At 40.6% G+C, this 17374-nt stretch overlaps 1 protein-coding gene across 8 annotated transcripts in view; it reads right to left on the bottom strand.

Moving 5' to 3' along the window:
* Positions 1-17374, bottom strand: part of SCAPER (S-phase cyclin A associated protein in the ER) — a 400938-nt gene that overhangs the window by 60683 nt on the left and 322881 nt on the right. For all 8 annotated transcript variants that reach the window (XM_020886983.2, XM_020886986.2, XM_020886987.2 and 5 more), the window contains 2 exons: positions 15471-15703; positions 2763-2918 (listed from right to left, as the gene is read on the bottom strand). In XM_020886983.2, the coding sequence (XP_020742642.2) occupies positions 2763-2918; positions 15471-15703 (389 nt within the window). The remainder of the gene's footprint in view (positions 1-2762; positions 2919-15470; positions 15704-17374) is intronic.

Below are 17374 nucleotides of genomic sequence, written 5' to 3'. Positions count from 1 at the left end.
CTCAGTTTGGGCTGTCCCCCAAACAGACCCTGAAACAAAGATACGGTTGTGTGATGTTTACCTGGGAGGAAGTAGAGAAGGAAAGACAGCAGGGAGAAAAGTCAATCAAGTGTGTGTTAATGAACAGGTTACCACTCTCCAAGGGGTCCTTTGGAGAGACTGTAAGGAACATACTTCAGGACTGTCCCATTGAGGGTTAGTGCAGCCGGGATGTTATCCACCAATTTACTGTTGGAGAGTGACTGCTGGGTGTTAATTCTCCTGCAACTTCTAGCAAACAGCTACTTGTCCAGAGAATATCCCCAGGTAGTGAAATACAGAAAGTCACTGGCAGGTGACCACCTAATAGGCCTCAGGTGCCAATAACACCTGCTATATCACGCAGTACCCTTATGCCCTTTCTCCCAAATGAGTTCTTTACTCCGCTTGTCTTCTGGATCCTTTACGATTTAGGTCACTGAAGCCCTTCTTGACCTCCTCTGGAAGTGCTTTATTTCCTTTTCTGTGCACCCTCTCTTCTGCTGCAGCTATTACATTGTAGCTATTAATTCACAAGTCTGACCCTCTGACAGACTCTGGGCTCCCTGGGGAGCTTCAGTACTTAGCTTGGAGTCTGGCCCAGGGCAGATGTTCAGTCAATGTCTACTAGACAAGGACATGGTTGTGTGTGTTAGAAAGAAGAGGACGGTGTCCTCCATATATGTAATTGACAAAGTCTTCAAAGAAACAAAATGTATGCTCCCATATTCTAAATAGTTTAATAGTTTATACTATGTGTGTAAGAGGGAACACCAGGGGAGGAACCTTGAGTCCTAATTCAAATTATTTTGGCTCAGCTGCTTTCCCTATGAGTGGCTATGAATGACCTTTAAGCTTCTTTCAAGTCCCACAGATTGCAAGTGACTGAATCCATGTGTTAAGGGAACGCTGATGCCCACAAACTACACAACAACCATATGTGGAAATGTTTATGTGTGTGATATTCATTTGGATTCAAGGGAAGAGTACAGAGGACAAAGACTTGAGATGCTGGCAGGTTATAATGGCATGTACATGAAAGATCCAGTGTTGCAAGGGTCTTCTGGGTGAGAGGATCCCTCCCAGGGAGTGGCCAGGCTACTGCACAGAGTGAGTTGGGCAGCATGGTGGCCTCTAAATTGGCAGGGGCCAATGCCCTGGGTGGAACCCGTTACTGTTGCTACCAGAACTTACCTAGGTCACAGACCTACAAATAGCCCCTTCCTGAGTTCTCATCAAATCCCTGGAAGGTAGCCTCTGGCTACATTTCTAGAGGGAACAGACTAAGTGTAATAGTGACTAAAGGCCATGCTTGACTTCTTTGATACTCAGACAGTCTTAATCTTCCTAGAAATGTGACTGGGGCTGGAGGGACTCGGTAAGAATAAAGACTAGGTGGCTATCAAGGTCCTGTGTAGAACAGACCAACAAATGTTGAGGAAGTTAATTTCTGAAAACAAATTCTCTTTTAAAATATTTAGAAAAGAGACATTAGCACTGTGGTACATTGAATATGGCTGGACAAGATTTCTTTAAGTAATCAGATTTAATTAGCTTCAAATAGTTTCTTTCTTGATAAATCCCTACATATACATATATATATGCATACACACAGATATATGGGCTTCTCTGGTAGCTCAGCTGGAGACCCTGGTTTGATCCTTGGGTAGGGAAGATCCCCTGGAGAAAGGATAGGCTATTCACTCCAGTATTCTTGGGCTTCCCTGGTGGCTCAGAGGGTAAAGAATCTGCCTGCAATGCGGGAGGCCTGGGTTCGATTCCTGGGAGGGAAGATTCCCCTGGAGGAAGGCATGGTAACCTACTCCAGTATTCTTGTCTAGAGAATCCCTATGGACAAAGAGGAGCATGGCGGGCTACAGCCCATGGGGTCACAAAGAGTCAGACACGACTGAGCAACTAAGCACTGCACAGCATATATATATATATATAATTGGCATGCAGTGCTGTTTAGACTTTAATTGTAAGCAAATTATTTTACTGAATATCCTCAATATGTCTGAGGAATATGTCATATTCCTGTCAGAAACACTGAGTCACTATTGCAAACGATTCTGAACTTGGTAGGGAGGGAGAGGAAAGAACACGAGGTGGTTACTGTCTCTCTTAGAAAATTACTGCTTTTGAGGACAGTCCACAGGATGGGGTGGGGAGTTTAGAGAGCCAACCAGGCTACTAGTAGTTCCTGATACACTGGCTATAATCATGGCCACGGGGCACGAGTGACTTCATGGAGTTATTGTTTTTGGATGGCTCTTCTCTTATTCATAGAGATACCTTGGAAGAAGGAACAAAGGGGAAAATAAAGAACCCAGCAGGCTGTAACTGAAAGCAAGTGATGGTCAGGGCACTGTGAGGCTGTGCCATGTTATGCTGAGGATCTGACTTGATTGGTCGAGGCTTTGTTACTGACCTCCTGACTCAAGGAAAATCACTTGATTCCCTGGATCTCAGTGGAAGAGGGACTGGATGGTCTCTTACAGAAATTATAGATAAGTTAACGACACCAACAAGAAAAAGAGGCTCTGATAGGAGCTTGTAGCCAGGGAAAAATGAGAAACATTAGACAAGTCTCAGTACGGGAAGCCAGTAAGGACAGACGTAGCACAATCAGGAAAAGAGGCCAAGATGACCATGTACATCCCTATGAAACGACTCCAGAATGAGCAAAGTCCAAGAGATGTTTCAAAAGTTGAGTCCAGACTGACATCGAGTAGAGGCCTTACCTTCCGGTGACAGCAAAGCAAAGCGTGCACATTCCCTGTAAGAGTCCTGCAGCATGCTGCAGAAACGTCGCCATCTTGGGATTCTCATCCACCGGGCCTTGCACCGAGAGGAAGCAGCCACAAAGCTTGTCGATCAGACCGATGTTCACCACGTAGCTAGATGTGGGGACAAATACGTGTTACCAATGTGCCTAACCTGGTAACATCTTTCCCTTCAAAAAGTGAAAGTGAAAGTTGCTCAGTCACGTCCGACTCTGGGACCCCATGGATGGTAGCCTCCCAGGCTCCTCTGTCCATGGAATTCTCCAGGCCAGAACACTGGAGTGAGTGGCCATTCCCCTCTCCAGGCATCTTCCCAACCCAGGGATCTCGCATTGCAGGCAGGTTCTTTACTGGCTGAGCCACCAGGGAAGCCCTCACCTTCAAAGAGAAACCTTAATAAACACAGGCTTAGGCCTCTCTGACAAGTAAAGACAACATAGGTTTGAGTACAATATCTTAAGCAACTATCTCCTTAGATTTATCCCTGAATAATCAGTTATTTCTATGAATGGTTCTGTTTACTTCTGTTGGCTACTCTAATGCTATTTTCTTCAAGAAAGTGATTATCTGATTATTCTCGCCAGTCTAGAGTCTGACAATAACTGAAAAGATTTATAAGGATCTCCATACTCTTTAAAAGGAATACTTTTTAAAGTACTAGGAGCTAAATTCACTAGAATGCAAGGATTCAGGATGATGCTACCCAGGCACTCTTGTTATAACCTAAACTTCCAATGCCACTGTAGATTCTCTACTTTTTAAAACCTTATCACCATTAAGAGTATAACAAGCAGCAAGAATCCAACTGCCCTCTTTTATGAAAAGTACCAGTTCTGAGAGCTGACAGTATCACTTCAGAAGTTACTCTCATCTTTTCAGTCTATTAAACAGTTGTCTAGAACTGTTTATTAACCCAGATCAACAAAAGTAGCTCTCAGTCCACAAAGCAGAAATAATTGAAAATATTTGAAGACTATAAAGTACCTTGTAGATAAATCAGCCTTAGCTTAGAGATTCTATACCAATTCAATGCTACTGCACTCACATATATGAAAAGTGAAGGACTCTGAATATAGCAGTTCTGAAAATCAACACATCTTTCAGGGATATGTGCAAAGGAACTGATGCTTCTGCTTGTAACTGCACTAAAATCCCTATCACTGTTCATTTACTAATACACTTCTTTTGTAAAAGGAAGGAGAATCTGATGAATAATAATAATCATGTTGGTAGACTCTTTTAAGTTTACTATTTACAAGGTATAAAATAATGTTCCCTTTCTCTTTTTAAGTTAGGAAATATATTCATCTGGTTACTGAGCATCTCCCAGTTTTAAAATTGGGAAATATGAAATGATGACCACCAGCCCTATTATCTTATAATAAAGGAAGATGACATATTGACACATTGAACCCTAGTCCCACAAGTTACTGGATGACCTTGGGCAAATTACCTTCTTAGTCTGTTTTCTTTTTGATACAACAGTGTTAGTAGAAGGTTCTTGTGATAAGTGACTGATAAGCTAATACATGCAAAGAACTTCATATATTTTATTATTAGTTTTATTGTTACTAGTAGTAATAATGGCAGTATTTTAAAAATAGATGCATGCAAACTTACTAGTCATAAATACAATAAAAAATTAACACAACACAAAATACCATTTCACAAATATTAGACTGATAAAAATCACTAAGTATGTTAACATAAAACACTGATAAAGATATGAGAAAATGGGACTCCTATCCTTTACCAATGGGAAGTGTACTCTTTGAAGAACAATTTGATGTTACTTGGTAAAGTTGAACATGGATTTATAATAGGATTCAAAATTCTTACTGTAGGCATATGCACTTGAGAAACTCGTGTATAGGTACAAAAGAAGTTTCTACAAGGATATTCACTGTATCATTGCTTGAAATAGTGAAAAAATAGAAACTACTGTCCTCAAATAGGTGTACAAACTGGGAATTTATTCATTTAAAAAATGTGTAGAGCAGTTAAAATGAATTAATCAGAATTATATGAATCAACATAAATAAATCTCAACATGTGAAAATAGAAATTGAAAGAATTGTATGATAGTATTTATGTAAATCTTAAATACATACAAAACAGAAATGTTTATGGATATTTATTATATGAATATATAGAAATATATATATATACTAGACACATATATATTACACATACATATATAAAAATAATATAAAAAGATGCATGGGAACTATATACACATACTCTAACTCTCACTCGAGGGATAAATCACTGTGTAAGGGAAAGGAATGTAGATGGAGAGTTAGCTGTACCTGCAACATTTGGTTTCTTACCAATATGAAAAAATATCTAAGACAATATGGAAAAATGTTATGTTACTGAAAAATGATGTCAAGTTGGTACATAGGCATTGATAATTTTGTAAGGTGTAGGTTGGTACACTACATAAACTCATAGAAAATTTAAATATTTTTGAAGGGAATAATGACAAACTGAAAGAGCATTTGAAACCTGTAAGATAAGGTTAATGCTTTATTCTTCAGGCTTATTGAGATATAGTTAATATACACATCATTTAAGGTATACAATGTGATGATTTGTGTATTGATTACAAAATGTTACTATTTTCTAGTTTCACATCACTATATCAAGTATCAGAGAAGATACTTGATATAATTTCTATGTTTTTGGATTGTTGAGATTTCTTTTGTGGCATAACATAGGATTCATCCTTGAAAATGTTCCATGTGTGTTTGAGAGTAATATATATTTTGCTGCTGTTGGATGGAGTACTCTATATATGTCTGTTAGGTCCTTTTGGCCTAAGTGCTGTTTAAATCTGCTGTTTCCTTATCGATTTCCTGTCTGGAAGATCTATCTATTATTGTTGGGTGTTTCTTGTTGCTGTTTGGTTGCTAAGTCATGTCTGACTCTTTTGCAGCCTCATGGACTGTAGCCTGCCTGGCTCCTTGTCCATGGGATTTCCCAGGCAAGAATATTGGAGTGGGTTGTCATTTCCTTCTCGAGGAATTTATTGTTGAGAGTGGGGTATTAACATCCCCATGTATTACTGTATTGTTGTTCTCCATTTAGTTCTGTTAGTATCAGTTTTACATATTTAGGGGCTGGATGCATAAATAATTACTGTCATATCTTTGGTGGATTGACCCCTCTATCATTATATAATGATCTTCTTTGTCTCTTTTAACCATTTTTAGCCTAAAATTTATTTTTGTTGATATAAATATAGCTACCCTTCCTTCCTTCTTGTTACCATTTCTTTGAAATATGTACACCCTTTGCTCTTAGTCTTTGTGTCTTTAAAGCTAAAATGAGTCTGTTACAGTCAGTATGTTGTTGGGTGTTGTTTTTATCCTTCAGCCACTCTGTGTCTTTTGACTGGAGAATTTAATCCATTTACCCTTAAAGTAATTACTGGCCGCTAAGGACTTACTATTGATATTTCACTAATTATTTTCTGTTTTTTAGCTCCCTTGACCTGCGTTCCCTCTCTTGCTGTCTTCTTTTGAGACCTGATGACTTTTTGGGACAGTATGCTTTGACTTCTTTATTCTAAGTGTATGTACTATAGGTTTTTCTTTGGGAAATATATTTATTGGATTCTGTTTTTTTAATTAGTTAATTTTAATTGGAGAATAATTACTTTACAGTATTGTGGTGGTTTTTGCCATATATTGACATGAATCAGCCACGGGTGCATATGTGTACCCCCATCCTGAACCCCACTCCCACATCCTTCCCCACCCCCTTCCTCTGGCTTGTCCCAGAGCACTGACTTTGAGTGCCCTGTTTCATGCATCAAATTTGCACCGGTCATCTATTTTACATATAGTAAGGCACATGTTTCAATGCTATTGTCTCCTATCATCCTACCCTCACCTTCTCCCACGTCGCCCAAAAGTCTGCTCTCTACACCTGTGTCTCTCTTGCTGCCTTGGAAGTGACACATGTACCCAGTGTTCACTGCCACACTGTTTACAATAGCCAGGACATGGAAGCAACCTAGATGTCCACTGGCCGATGAACGGATAAGGAAGTTGTGGTGCATATTGCATTCTGTTTTAGGTTGATAAGTTTGACAGCATACAGAAAATTTATGCAGTTGTCCCCTCATTATCTGTGGGGGATTGGTCCCAGGACCTGCTGTGGATACCAAAATTCACAGATGCTCAAGTCCCATCATTGGCACTCCATATCCTTGGTTCTGCACCTGCAGACTCAACCAACTACAGATTGTGTAGTACTATAGAAGTATTTATTTAAAAAAAAACTTGCATCTAAGTAGACATGCACATTTCAGACCCGTGTTGTTTAAAAGTCAACTGTACTTTTATTTCTCCTTCCTCATATTTCAGGTTATTCATGTTACAGTTCACATATTTTTATAGTGTTCATACAATAACAAATTTCTGTGGTTATGGTTGTATCTACTACATTTGATTTTTAACTTTCAAACTAGCTTGTAAGTGAATTTTATGTATCACCATTATAATACCAGAGATTTGATTTTGACTATATGGTTAGCATTACCAGTGAGTATTACACATCCATATGTTTTCATCTTATTAATTATTACCTTTTTCTTTAAACCTGAAGAATGCCCTATAGTATTTCTTGTAAGGGGGGTCTAGTGGTGATGAACTTCATCTGCTTTTTTTGTTTGGGAAAGTCTATTTCTCCTTCATTCCTGAAGGACAGCATTGCTGAGTACAGCATTCTTGGTTGGCAGTTTTTTCTTCAATATTCTGAAAGACTGTGCCATAGGCTGGGCTTCTTGATCAGGCTGCTGGCTGTGCTCTGATATTGAGCAAGACTGCTAGCTGGCCTCTCTGGTTGGGAGCGGTCTCCTGTTGTATCTCACAGATGGGTGGGTCTAGAAACTGTCTCTCTGGTTGAGAAGAATTTTGTCTGGGCTCCATTACAGGGTGGGGCTGCAGGCTATGCTCTGCAGTTGAGTGGGACCATAGCTGGGTTCTGAGGTTTCCCAAGGTTACTGTTCAGTCTTCCTGGTTATGTGGGGTCAGAGGCTGAGCTCAACAGTTGGACATGGCTGCTGGCTTGACTCCCTGTCTGAACAGGGCTGTAGTTTGGATTTTGTAGCTCCCTAGGTTCCATAGCTGACCTTCCTGGATGGTCAGAAATGAAGGCAATGCTGAGCAAGAGGGCACGGATGATGACCTGCTTTCCTGCCCAGGTTGCATGGTAAAATAAGCTCTATAGCTGGTACAGCCTGGGGACCCTAAGCAGCAGAACTGCCAACTGAATTTCCTGACCAGATGGGGCTACAGCTCAACTTCATATAAGGGCCGAGCTGCTGCCTGGGATCTCTGCTTAGGCACCATAGTAGCCAGGAGCACAGTCCCACAAGATCTGAGTGCTGAAGCACCACATTCCCCCTTTCTATTTGCTCCCCAGTGGCCAGGCCCTGCAGATTCCCCCAGTAATCTCTTTTAGGTGAGACCAAAGTGGAAGTGTCCCACAATGCTGGGGGAGCTAGATGTCCATTTGGGCTCCTTCTTAGTACTGGAGAAACCACAGGCTTGGGTGGGAGTGGTCTTGTGCTGGCCTGTGGGAGCACTTCTAGGTCTCTGAAGTCCAGAGGGGGATGCTTCAGTCTTACTGGGAGTGGTCTTGTGGCCAGTGTGTAGCTGCTCCTCTTACCCTTCTAATGTGGTACTTCTTGGTCTCTGAGGTCCAGTGGGAGATGTTTCAGGCTTACCCACTTTCTTCATTCTGAGTTTTCACAGTGGTTCTTGTCTATAGATAGTTACTATCTGGGCTTCTAGTGAGACCATCTGTTTGATGGCACAGTAAGTTCACAAGCAATGAATGAAGACCTTGTAAGCAGAGCATTTACTACAGGGAATCAACACTGACCCTGACAAATAGGAGTATCATCTACAGCACTGGAATCCATTTCATAGTACAAGATGGTTGGCTGTTCTTTAGTATATTCCACCCATATCTCAGAAAAGTTCTGGAGGCCAAAAAAAGCCAAGATTAAGGTGCCAGCAGGGTTGGATTCCTCTGCAGCTGCTCATTTTGGCTTCCAGATGACTGTCTTCTTGCTACCTCTTCATATGGTTGTTCCTCTATGCAGGTGCCTAATGATTTTATCATCTACCAAGAGCTTTTACAACTAAAAAAGTCAATACCTCCAATAGGAAAATGGGCAAAGTACATGAAAAGGCAATTCACAAATAACTGAGCCACCAAGGAAGTCCTATTAAAACGGCCAATGAACATTTTAAAATGTGCAGTATCACTACTAATATAAAGAAATGAAATATTTTCACCTCTCAGTCTGGCTAAGACTCAAAAGAATGATACTATTCAACACTGTCTAGGCTGAAGGTACAAGGACATACTCATATGTAATCTCTATGTAGGGCAATTTGGCAATTTGGATAAAAATCCTTAATACACATTCTTTGACCCCAAAATTATACTTCTCTAAGTTTAATAGAAAACAAGAATCAATTATAGGGAAAGATATTCTTTACAGTGTTATCTATAATAGTAAAATAGTAGAATAAACCTATTTAAGTAATAGGTCACCTGAATAAATCACCTTAGGCTTCCCAGGTGGCGTTAGTGGTAAAGAACTGGCCTGCCAATGCAGGAGACATAAGAGATGTGGGTTTGATCCCTGGGTTGGGAAGATCCCCTGGAGGAGGGCATGGTAACCTACTCCAGTATTCTTGCCTGGAGAATTCTTGTGGACAGAGGGGCAAGGCTACAGTCCACAGGGTCACAAAGAGTTGGACATGACTGAAATAACTTAGCACACACGCACGAAGCAAATCATTGCTACATATTAAATACTTGGAAAGCCAGTAGAAATTCATTTGCAAGTTTCTGTTGATTTGGAAAAACAGAAATTAAAAAGTATGACATAAAAAGTATGTATAAGTATTACAATTTGTTTTCATAAAATAACCACATATATGTACACCAAAACCAAAATTAAAACCAATGATTATCTTTGGCTGGTGGGATTAAAGACAATGCTTGTATATTAAAGAATGCATTGTGAACTTCTATGTTTTCCAAATTGTCATAGGAACTCCTACAACACAATGGTAAAAATACAAGTAATTCAATTAAAAATAGGCAAAGCACCTGAATAGACATTTTACCAAAGAACAGATACAAATGGCCAGCAGATATAGGAAAAGATGTTCAACATCACTAAACATTAGGGATATACAAATCAAAACCACAATGACATACTACCTGATACTTGTTAGGATAGTTATTATCAAAAACAAACAAAAAAGAAACCCTAAAAACCAGGAAATAATATTGGCAGGATGGAGAGAGAAAAGTGAAACTTGGTACATTGTTGGTGGGAAAGTATATTTGTATAGTCACTATGAAAAACAGTAGAGTATTCCTCAAAAAATTACAAACAGAAATACCATATGATCTATCAATTCCACTTCTGGCTATATATCTGAAGGAAATGAATCACTATCTTAAAGAGATACTTGTACTCTAATGTTCACTGCAGCATTATCCAGAGTGGCTAAGTGTCCATCAACAGATGAATGGATAAGGAAAAGTGGTAAAGTTGTATATAGGGCTTCCCAGGTGGCTCAGTGGGCTTCCCGGGTAGCTCAGGTGGTAAAGAATGTGCCTGCAATGCAGGAAGATACCCTGGAGGCTACTTACTCCAGTATTCATGGGCCTCCCTGTTGGCTTGGATGGCAAAGAATCTGCCTGCAATGTGGGAGACCTAGGTTCAATCCCTGGGTTGGGAAGATCCCCTAAGGAGGGCATGGCAACCCACTCTAGTATTCTTGCCTGGAGAATCTGCATCGACAAAGGAGCCTGGCAGGCCAGAGTTCACGATGTTGCAAACAGCTGGACATGACTGAGTGACTAAGTACACACATACAGATGGCTCAGTGGTAAGGAATCCGCCTACCAATGCAGGAGATGCAAGAGACATCTTCCCGAGGTGAGGAAGATCCCCTGGAGGAGGAAATGGCAACCCATTCCAGTAATTTTGCCTGGAAAATTCCATAGAGTTGGATACAACTGAGCACACCTGCAAAGTGGTGTGTGTGTGTGTGTGTGTGTGTGTAAAATGAAATACTATTCAGCCATAAAAAATAAGGAAATCCTGCAATTCGTAACAATATGGGTTGCCCTTGAAGGCATTATGCTAGGTGAAATAAGTCAGACAGTTAAAGGGCAAATACTGTGTGGAATCTGAAAGAGATGAACTCTTAGAAACAGTAGAATGGCTGCTGCCCAATGCTGGGGGTAGGTAGGGGAAATGGGGAGATGTTGGTTAAAGGGTACAAACTTACATTTATAAGATGAGTAAGTTCCAGGAACGTAACATACAGCATGGTGACTAAAAGCTACAGTACTGTACTACATACCGGAAAGTTGCTAAACAGTTAACTCTTAAATGTTTCAATATACACACATACACGCAAAAGGTAATTATGTCAGGTGATGGAGTTGTTAACAAACAGTTATTGTGGTAATCATTTTGCCCTATATGTATGTGTAACAAATCACGTTGTACATCTTAAACTTACACAATGTTATGTATGTCCACCCATATCTCAGTAGAGCCAGGAAAAAACTGAATTGCAGCACTTCAGGACTGATGTATTTCCTGGGCAAATTTCAAACCAGTGTTTTTTCACATTGCAATCTGCTTCTATCCCATACACAATACTGCTTTCCTAGAACTATGCTAAACACTTGAAATTGCCAATATTTGCATCTTACAAAAATATTCCAATGTTTTATAGCCAAAAGATATTATTTGGATATTTTGTTACAGGTTTTTTTTTTTTAATTTGTTTTTGTATCCTAGGACCTTGTAAAGTGTCTGGCATAAAGTGAGTACAAGTGGCAATATTTTGAGGTGATAGATATTTCTGAGGATCCCTAAGGGCTAGAAACTTGACTGAACCATCTAAAATAAGGAGAATAAATACTGTTATTACCTCATCTCGGTTAGACACCCCCTTGCCTCTTCCATGCCAGATAAGGAGAGAAAAAGGACATATGCCAGAGTGATGTACTCTGTTCCAGCTATACCTTAGTGCCACAGGCAAGAGACCAGTGCCAAAAACTGTGCTGGAACTCTTCCCTTACAACTTAACAGTGTTAAGAGATTTATAAACTGACAAAAAAGGCCCAGGTTGTAGGAGGGAGTGGAGTGAGATTTCCTGTCAGTTCATATTTGAGAAGGTGAGAAAGAAAGCATGAAACTACACATATTCTGTTTGCTTCACTAGGAAGATTTGAGATAAAGTTTGTGGTCCTACACATAGGGATCATCAAGCCAGCTAACAATGCATTATCTATAAGAAAACAATATTTACCAAAAGTGGTTCAAGCCAGATAAAGAGTGGCATCGTTTTGCTCTGAAGCACTGTAATTGCCTATCATCCTTTTTAAGCTACATGCCTAAAAAGGAATTACATGAATTATTTGGTTTGGCAGATCATCACTGTTATTTCCCCCCCCAATAACCTTTTTTTAAAATGAAGGATCTGGTAACTATAATAATAAGTGTAAAAATGTAGGTACTTTCTCCTGGAAGGCCTACTGGAATTGCACTGAAGCATCTGGCTGGCCTTCTGCCTCACTGTAGCTGAGGCATGTAGCTGAGTTGTCTGGATGACAAGAATGCAGGGCTGCTGCATCACACAGTAGCCCAAGGGAGGATGCTGGGACTGAATGGCATTTATCAGCAGGGAGGGCCAGGTTCTACAGACCAAAAGGACATGGGGAAATTGAATGAGATCAAGCAACAGGGAGAAAGGCCAGGGAGGGTCAAAGTCAAGTGCTGCATGATAAATAGTTTGTGGACCCAAAGGGCCTGCCTAGTACTCTGGAGCAATAAATATGCTTGGGGAGAGAGGGGAGGCGGCTGCAAGGGACAAGTTAACAAAGTAATCAAGGGTAAGAAAGATCCTGAATGAAACAACTGTTTCCAAGAAAGCACTACAAGAGACCAGATGAAATTTATGAACTGAGAAAGAAGCGAATGCAGAAGAGGGCATTCTCTTTCTCCTATTAACCTACTATAAGCTTCAAAGAGTAACAAATTGCATGGGTTTTGAGAGTCAGAGATCAGTGCAGATCACAGAGGAGTTTCTGCTAGGTGGGACAGGTAATTGATTAACACCAGATGGAATCCTGTTGGGAAATTAAATGTCCTATCTGATTCCAGATTCACTAGGGAAAAAGAATTTGAATGTCAAGAGTAGGAATAAATTTCCCCGGAGAAAAGGTGACTGTGGAAGGAAGCAGGATTGACCTTGAACAGGTGTTAGAAATTGCCACATTTGTGTAGTGGAAAATATACAGCTGTTGGAAGAAGTCCAGATAGACCTGAGTTCCAGTCTCAATTCTCCTACTTAAATTTTAAACTTATTCATTACATAACCTTGGGCAAAGCACTTAACCCCACTGAGCGATTTCCTTACCTACAAAGTTTGAACAACAGACTGGTTCCAAATAGGGAAAAGAGTACGTCAAGGCTGTACATTGTCATCCTGCTTATTTAACTTATATGCAGAGTACATCATGAGAAACGCTGCGCTGGAGGAAGCACAAACTGGAATCAAGATTCCAGGGAGAAATATCAATAACTTCAGATATGCAGATGAACCACCCTTATGGCAGGAAACAAAGAGGAACTAAAGATCCTCTCGATGAAAGTGAAAGAGGAGAGTGAAAAAGTTGGCTTAAAGCTCAACATTCAGAAAATTAAGATCATGGCATCTGGTGCCATCACTTCATGGCAAATAGATGGGGAAACAGTGGAAACAGTGGCTGACTTTATTTTGGGGGGGCTCCAAAATCACTGCAGATGGTGACTGCAGCCATGAAATTAAAAGACACTCCTTGGAAGAAAATTTATGACCAACCTAGATAGCATATTAAAAAGCAGAGACATTACTTTGCCAACAAAAGTCCGTCTAGTTAAGGGTATGGTTTTTCCAGTAGTCATGTATGGATGTGGGAGTTGGGACTATAAAGAAAGCTGAGTGCCAGAGAATTGATGCTTTTGAACTGTGGTATTGGAGAAGACTCTTGAGAGTCCTTTGGACTGCAAAGAGATCCAACCAGTTCATCCTAAAGGAAGTCAGTCCTGAATATTCATTGGAAGGACTGATGTTGAAGCTGAAACTCCAATACTTTGGCCACCTGATGCAAAGAAATGACTCATTTGAAAAGACCCTGATGCTGGGAAAGATTTAAGGCGGGAGGAGAATGGGATGGCAGAGGATGAGATGGTTGGATGGCATCACTGACTCAATGGACGTGAGTCTGAGGAAACTCCAGGAGTTGGTGATGGACAGGGAGGCCTGGCATGCTGCAGTCCATGGGGTCTCAAGGAGTCAGACACAACTGAGCAACTGGACTGAACTGAACAAAGTCTGAATTAGAAATCCTACACTTACAGGGCTGCAAAGCTTCTACTACAATACTTAACCCCCCTTCATGGATCACAGTCTTGTGTAATTCAACAAAGCTATAAGCCATGCCTTGCAAGGGCACCAAAGATGGATGGGTCATAGTGGAGTGTGTGTGAGCTAAGTCGCTTCGGTCGTGTCCGATTCTTTGTGATCCTATGGACTGTAGCCCACCAGGTTCCTCTGTCCATGGGATTCTCCAGGCAAGAATACTGGAGGGTGTTGCCAAGTCTTTCTCTAGGGGATCTTCCTGACCCAGGGATGAAACCCACATCTCATTATGTCTCCTGCATTGCAGGTGGGTTCTTTACCACTAGCATCACCTGGGGCAAAACTACAGAGGATCCAAAGGATATCATTGTCCTCTAGAGTTTCTACACTTTCTGTGTGAGTGCTAAGTAACTTCAGTCATGTCAGACTTTTTGTGACCCTATGGGCTGGAGCCTGCCAGGCTCCTTTGTCTGTGGGGTTCTCCAGGCAAGAATACTGGAGTGGGTTGCCATGCCCTCCTCGAGGAAATCTTCCCAACCCAGGGACTGAACTCTTCTTGTCTCTGGCATCCCCAGCACTGGCAGGCTGGTTCTTTACTACTAGTGCCACCTGGGAAGCCCCTAAAAGATTCTTCCTTTCCACACCAAGAGTTCTTTGTCATAGTGGAGAGTTCTGACAAAATGAGGTTACCCACTCAATGCACATGAGTTTGAGCACACTGTGGGATATACTGAAGGACAATGAAGCCGCCACACTGCACTCCATGGGGTTGCAAAGAGTCAGACACAGCTTAGCAACTAAACAACGACACAATACATTACTAATAATGGGTGCTACAATTAATGATAGCTATTATGAGTACTTAGAATCTGAACCAAACTTATAAGCAGAGATGACCTGAGATATGGGAATTCTTACAAATTCTTTGAGTTGGAAAGAGTTGACAGCAAAAACAGTTACAAAAAGCTTGGAAACTACCTATTCTAATGTTGAATATTAAATATCAAGAATGACAGATAAGCTTTAACTATACTACTTTTCATTAATAGGATTTTCCTTCTCTCTACAAAATGTGGTATATTTTCTATCAGGAATTTGTGGATGGTATGAGAACAATTGCCATCACATGGGCCCTGAGAATTAAAATTATTTTAAAATAATTTTTTTAAACAAACAAGTTTTAAGAAATCTAGAAATTTACCTGATGAGGTCCTGAACTCGACTGTTAAAAGCATCACCTTGTGAGGGTTTGCTTTTCATTTCCTGTGTTGATATTTTTGGTGTAGTTGGCTGGTTGTTTCCATCTGGTCGATTGGCAATCAGGCAGCCAAAAACCGCAGCACTGACTTTGAGAAGTCCAGTTGTCAAGCCTTCGAAAACTTGCTTATTTGTATTTCTTCCCAAAATAGCATTATTTTCATCTGGAACATAAACCTAGATGGAAAAAATACAGTATTGTATTTCAATAAAACCACCAAAAATAAACAGATGATACGGAAAATTTCTGGAATCATAAATAATTCTGAAATTCTAGAAGTGCTATTTGAATGTTTGAGTACTGGTTCTAAAGTCAGACTGAAAGTTCAAATCTCAATTTTGCCCCTAGTAGCTAGGTGTCCTTGGGCAGGTCGCTACTTCCAATTTTCAATTTTCTCATAAAACAAGGATAATTACATTACTGATAACATAGGGTTCTTATGAGGACTAAATGACCTAACAACATAAAATACTTAGTTCATCCTAAGCATATAATAAGCACTCAATAAATATTGCCTATTCAACTGAATAAAATATTAAAAATTTGTATAAACTCAGAAAACAAACCAACTGGTTAACTGGTAGCACTGTTAATGGGAAGGACACTGACTGAAACCGCCCATCCTGGTCATGCATCACAGTAACCGTGTGTGTGTGTGTGTGTGTGTGTGTGTTATTTTACAACAGGAGGCCCTGGTAAGGAGCATGGACCTAATAAGCCAGCACTAACCAGAAGAGTTCAGGAAACACCATGTGTCCAACCACCTCCCAGAATCCTTCTTGGCTGAGCAATGCGTGTGTCACCAGGAAGGACTCTGAGTCAGAATGACTGGCCAAAGACAACCCAGAGACTAATCCCATCCCCATAAAACCCGAGACCGCGAGCCACGTGGCAGAGCTGCTCTCCTGGGTTCCCGGGCCCTGCTGTTCTCCACCGGGGTGTCCCTTCCCAATAAAGTCGCTTGTTTTGTCAGCACATGTCTCCTCGAACAGTTCATTTCTGACTGTTAGACAAGAGCCCACTCTTGGGCCCTGGAAGGTGTCCCCCCTCCCACAACAGCACTGTTTCTTGTCAAGGTAGATTTTTAAAACATCTAATCTAAATTCCTCTATGAGGAAAAATTTTGCATTTCTTATTACAAAATGGTAAAGTATAATAGTATTTCCCCTAATACACAGGATCATACTGAGCTGTTTACTTATAGTTTACAGGAAGTAATATGGCTGTTAAAAGTTGGACAAGGGGTCAGAACTTGGGCTTGGGTTCTAGCCCCAGCTATATGATCTTAGACATGTTCCTTAACCTTTCTGTGTCTCAGTTTCCTCAACTATTCAATGAAGATAACCACAGTATCCAATGAATCAACACATGTAAAGCCTTAGCACAATGTCTGGCTCATAGGTAAGTCCCACAGAAGTGTCAGCTGCTACTCTTACGATGATTCCTACTATTACCAGGAGTGAATACAACTGGGTATGAACAGCATCTCTCGCAGAGAAGGATGACTGGAAGCACAGTGGCCAGATATGTAACTACCAGACTGGGAACTCTGTGCCTTGGCGTGTGATATTGGCTACTTAAGGGTTCACTCTTCCCAGGAGCAGAGGCTCCTGAAGACCTTGCTACCAAGAAAGGGGCAGAGACAACAGGCGAGAGATGGGGTTGTCTTTCTCAAGAAAGTTTAAACGTGGAATCAGATAGCTTTGTGTTCAAGTTCCAGTTCCTCCTCTAGCAGGTCACATGACTTTAGGTAAATACTTCACATTTATAATTCAGCAAATCACCATAAAGGCACAACTTTCCTTTTCTTTTACAAACTACAGAAAGAATACAAGAATCACATTTCT

Source organism: Odocoileus virginianus, chromosome 16 (assembly GCF_023699985.2).
Source record: "Odocoileus virginianus isolate 20LAN1187 ecotype Illinois chromosome 16, Ovbor_1.2, whole genome shotgun sequence".
NCBI classification, from domain to species: domain Eukaryota; kingdom Metazoa; phylum Chordata; class Mammalia; order Artiodactyla; family Cervidae; genus Odocoileus; species Odocoileus virginianus.
The sequence above is the reverse complement of the archived record's forward strand: the minus strand, read 5'-3'. Positions and strand labels throughout refer to the sequence as shown.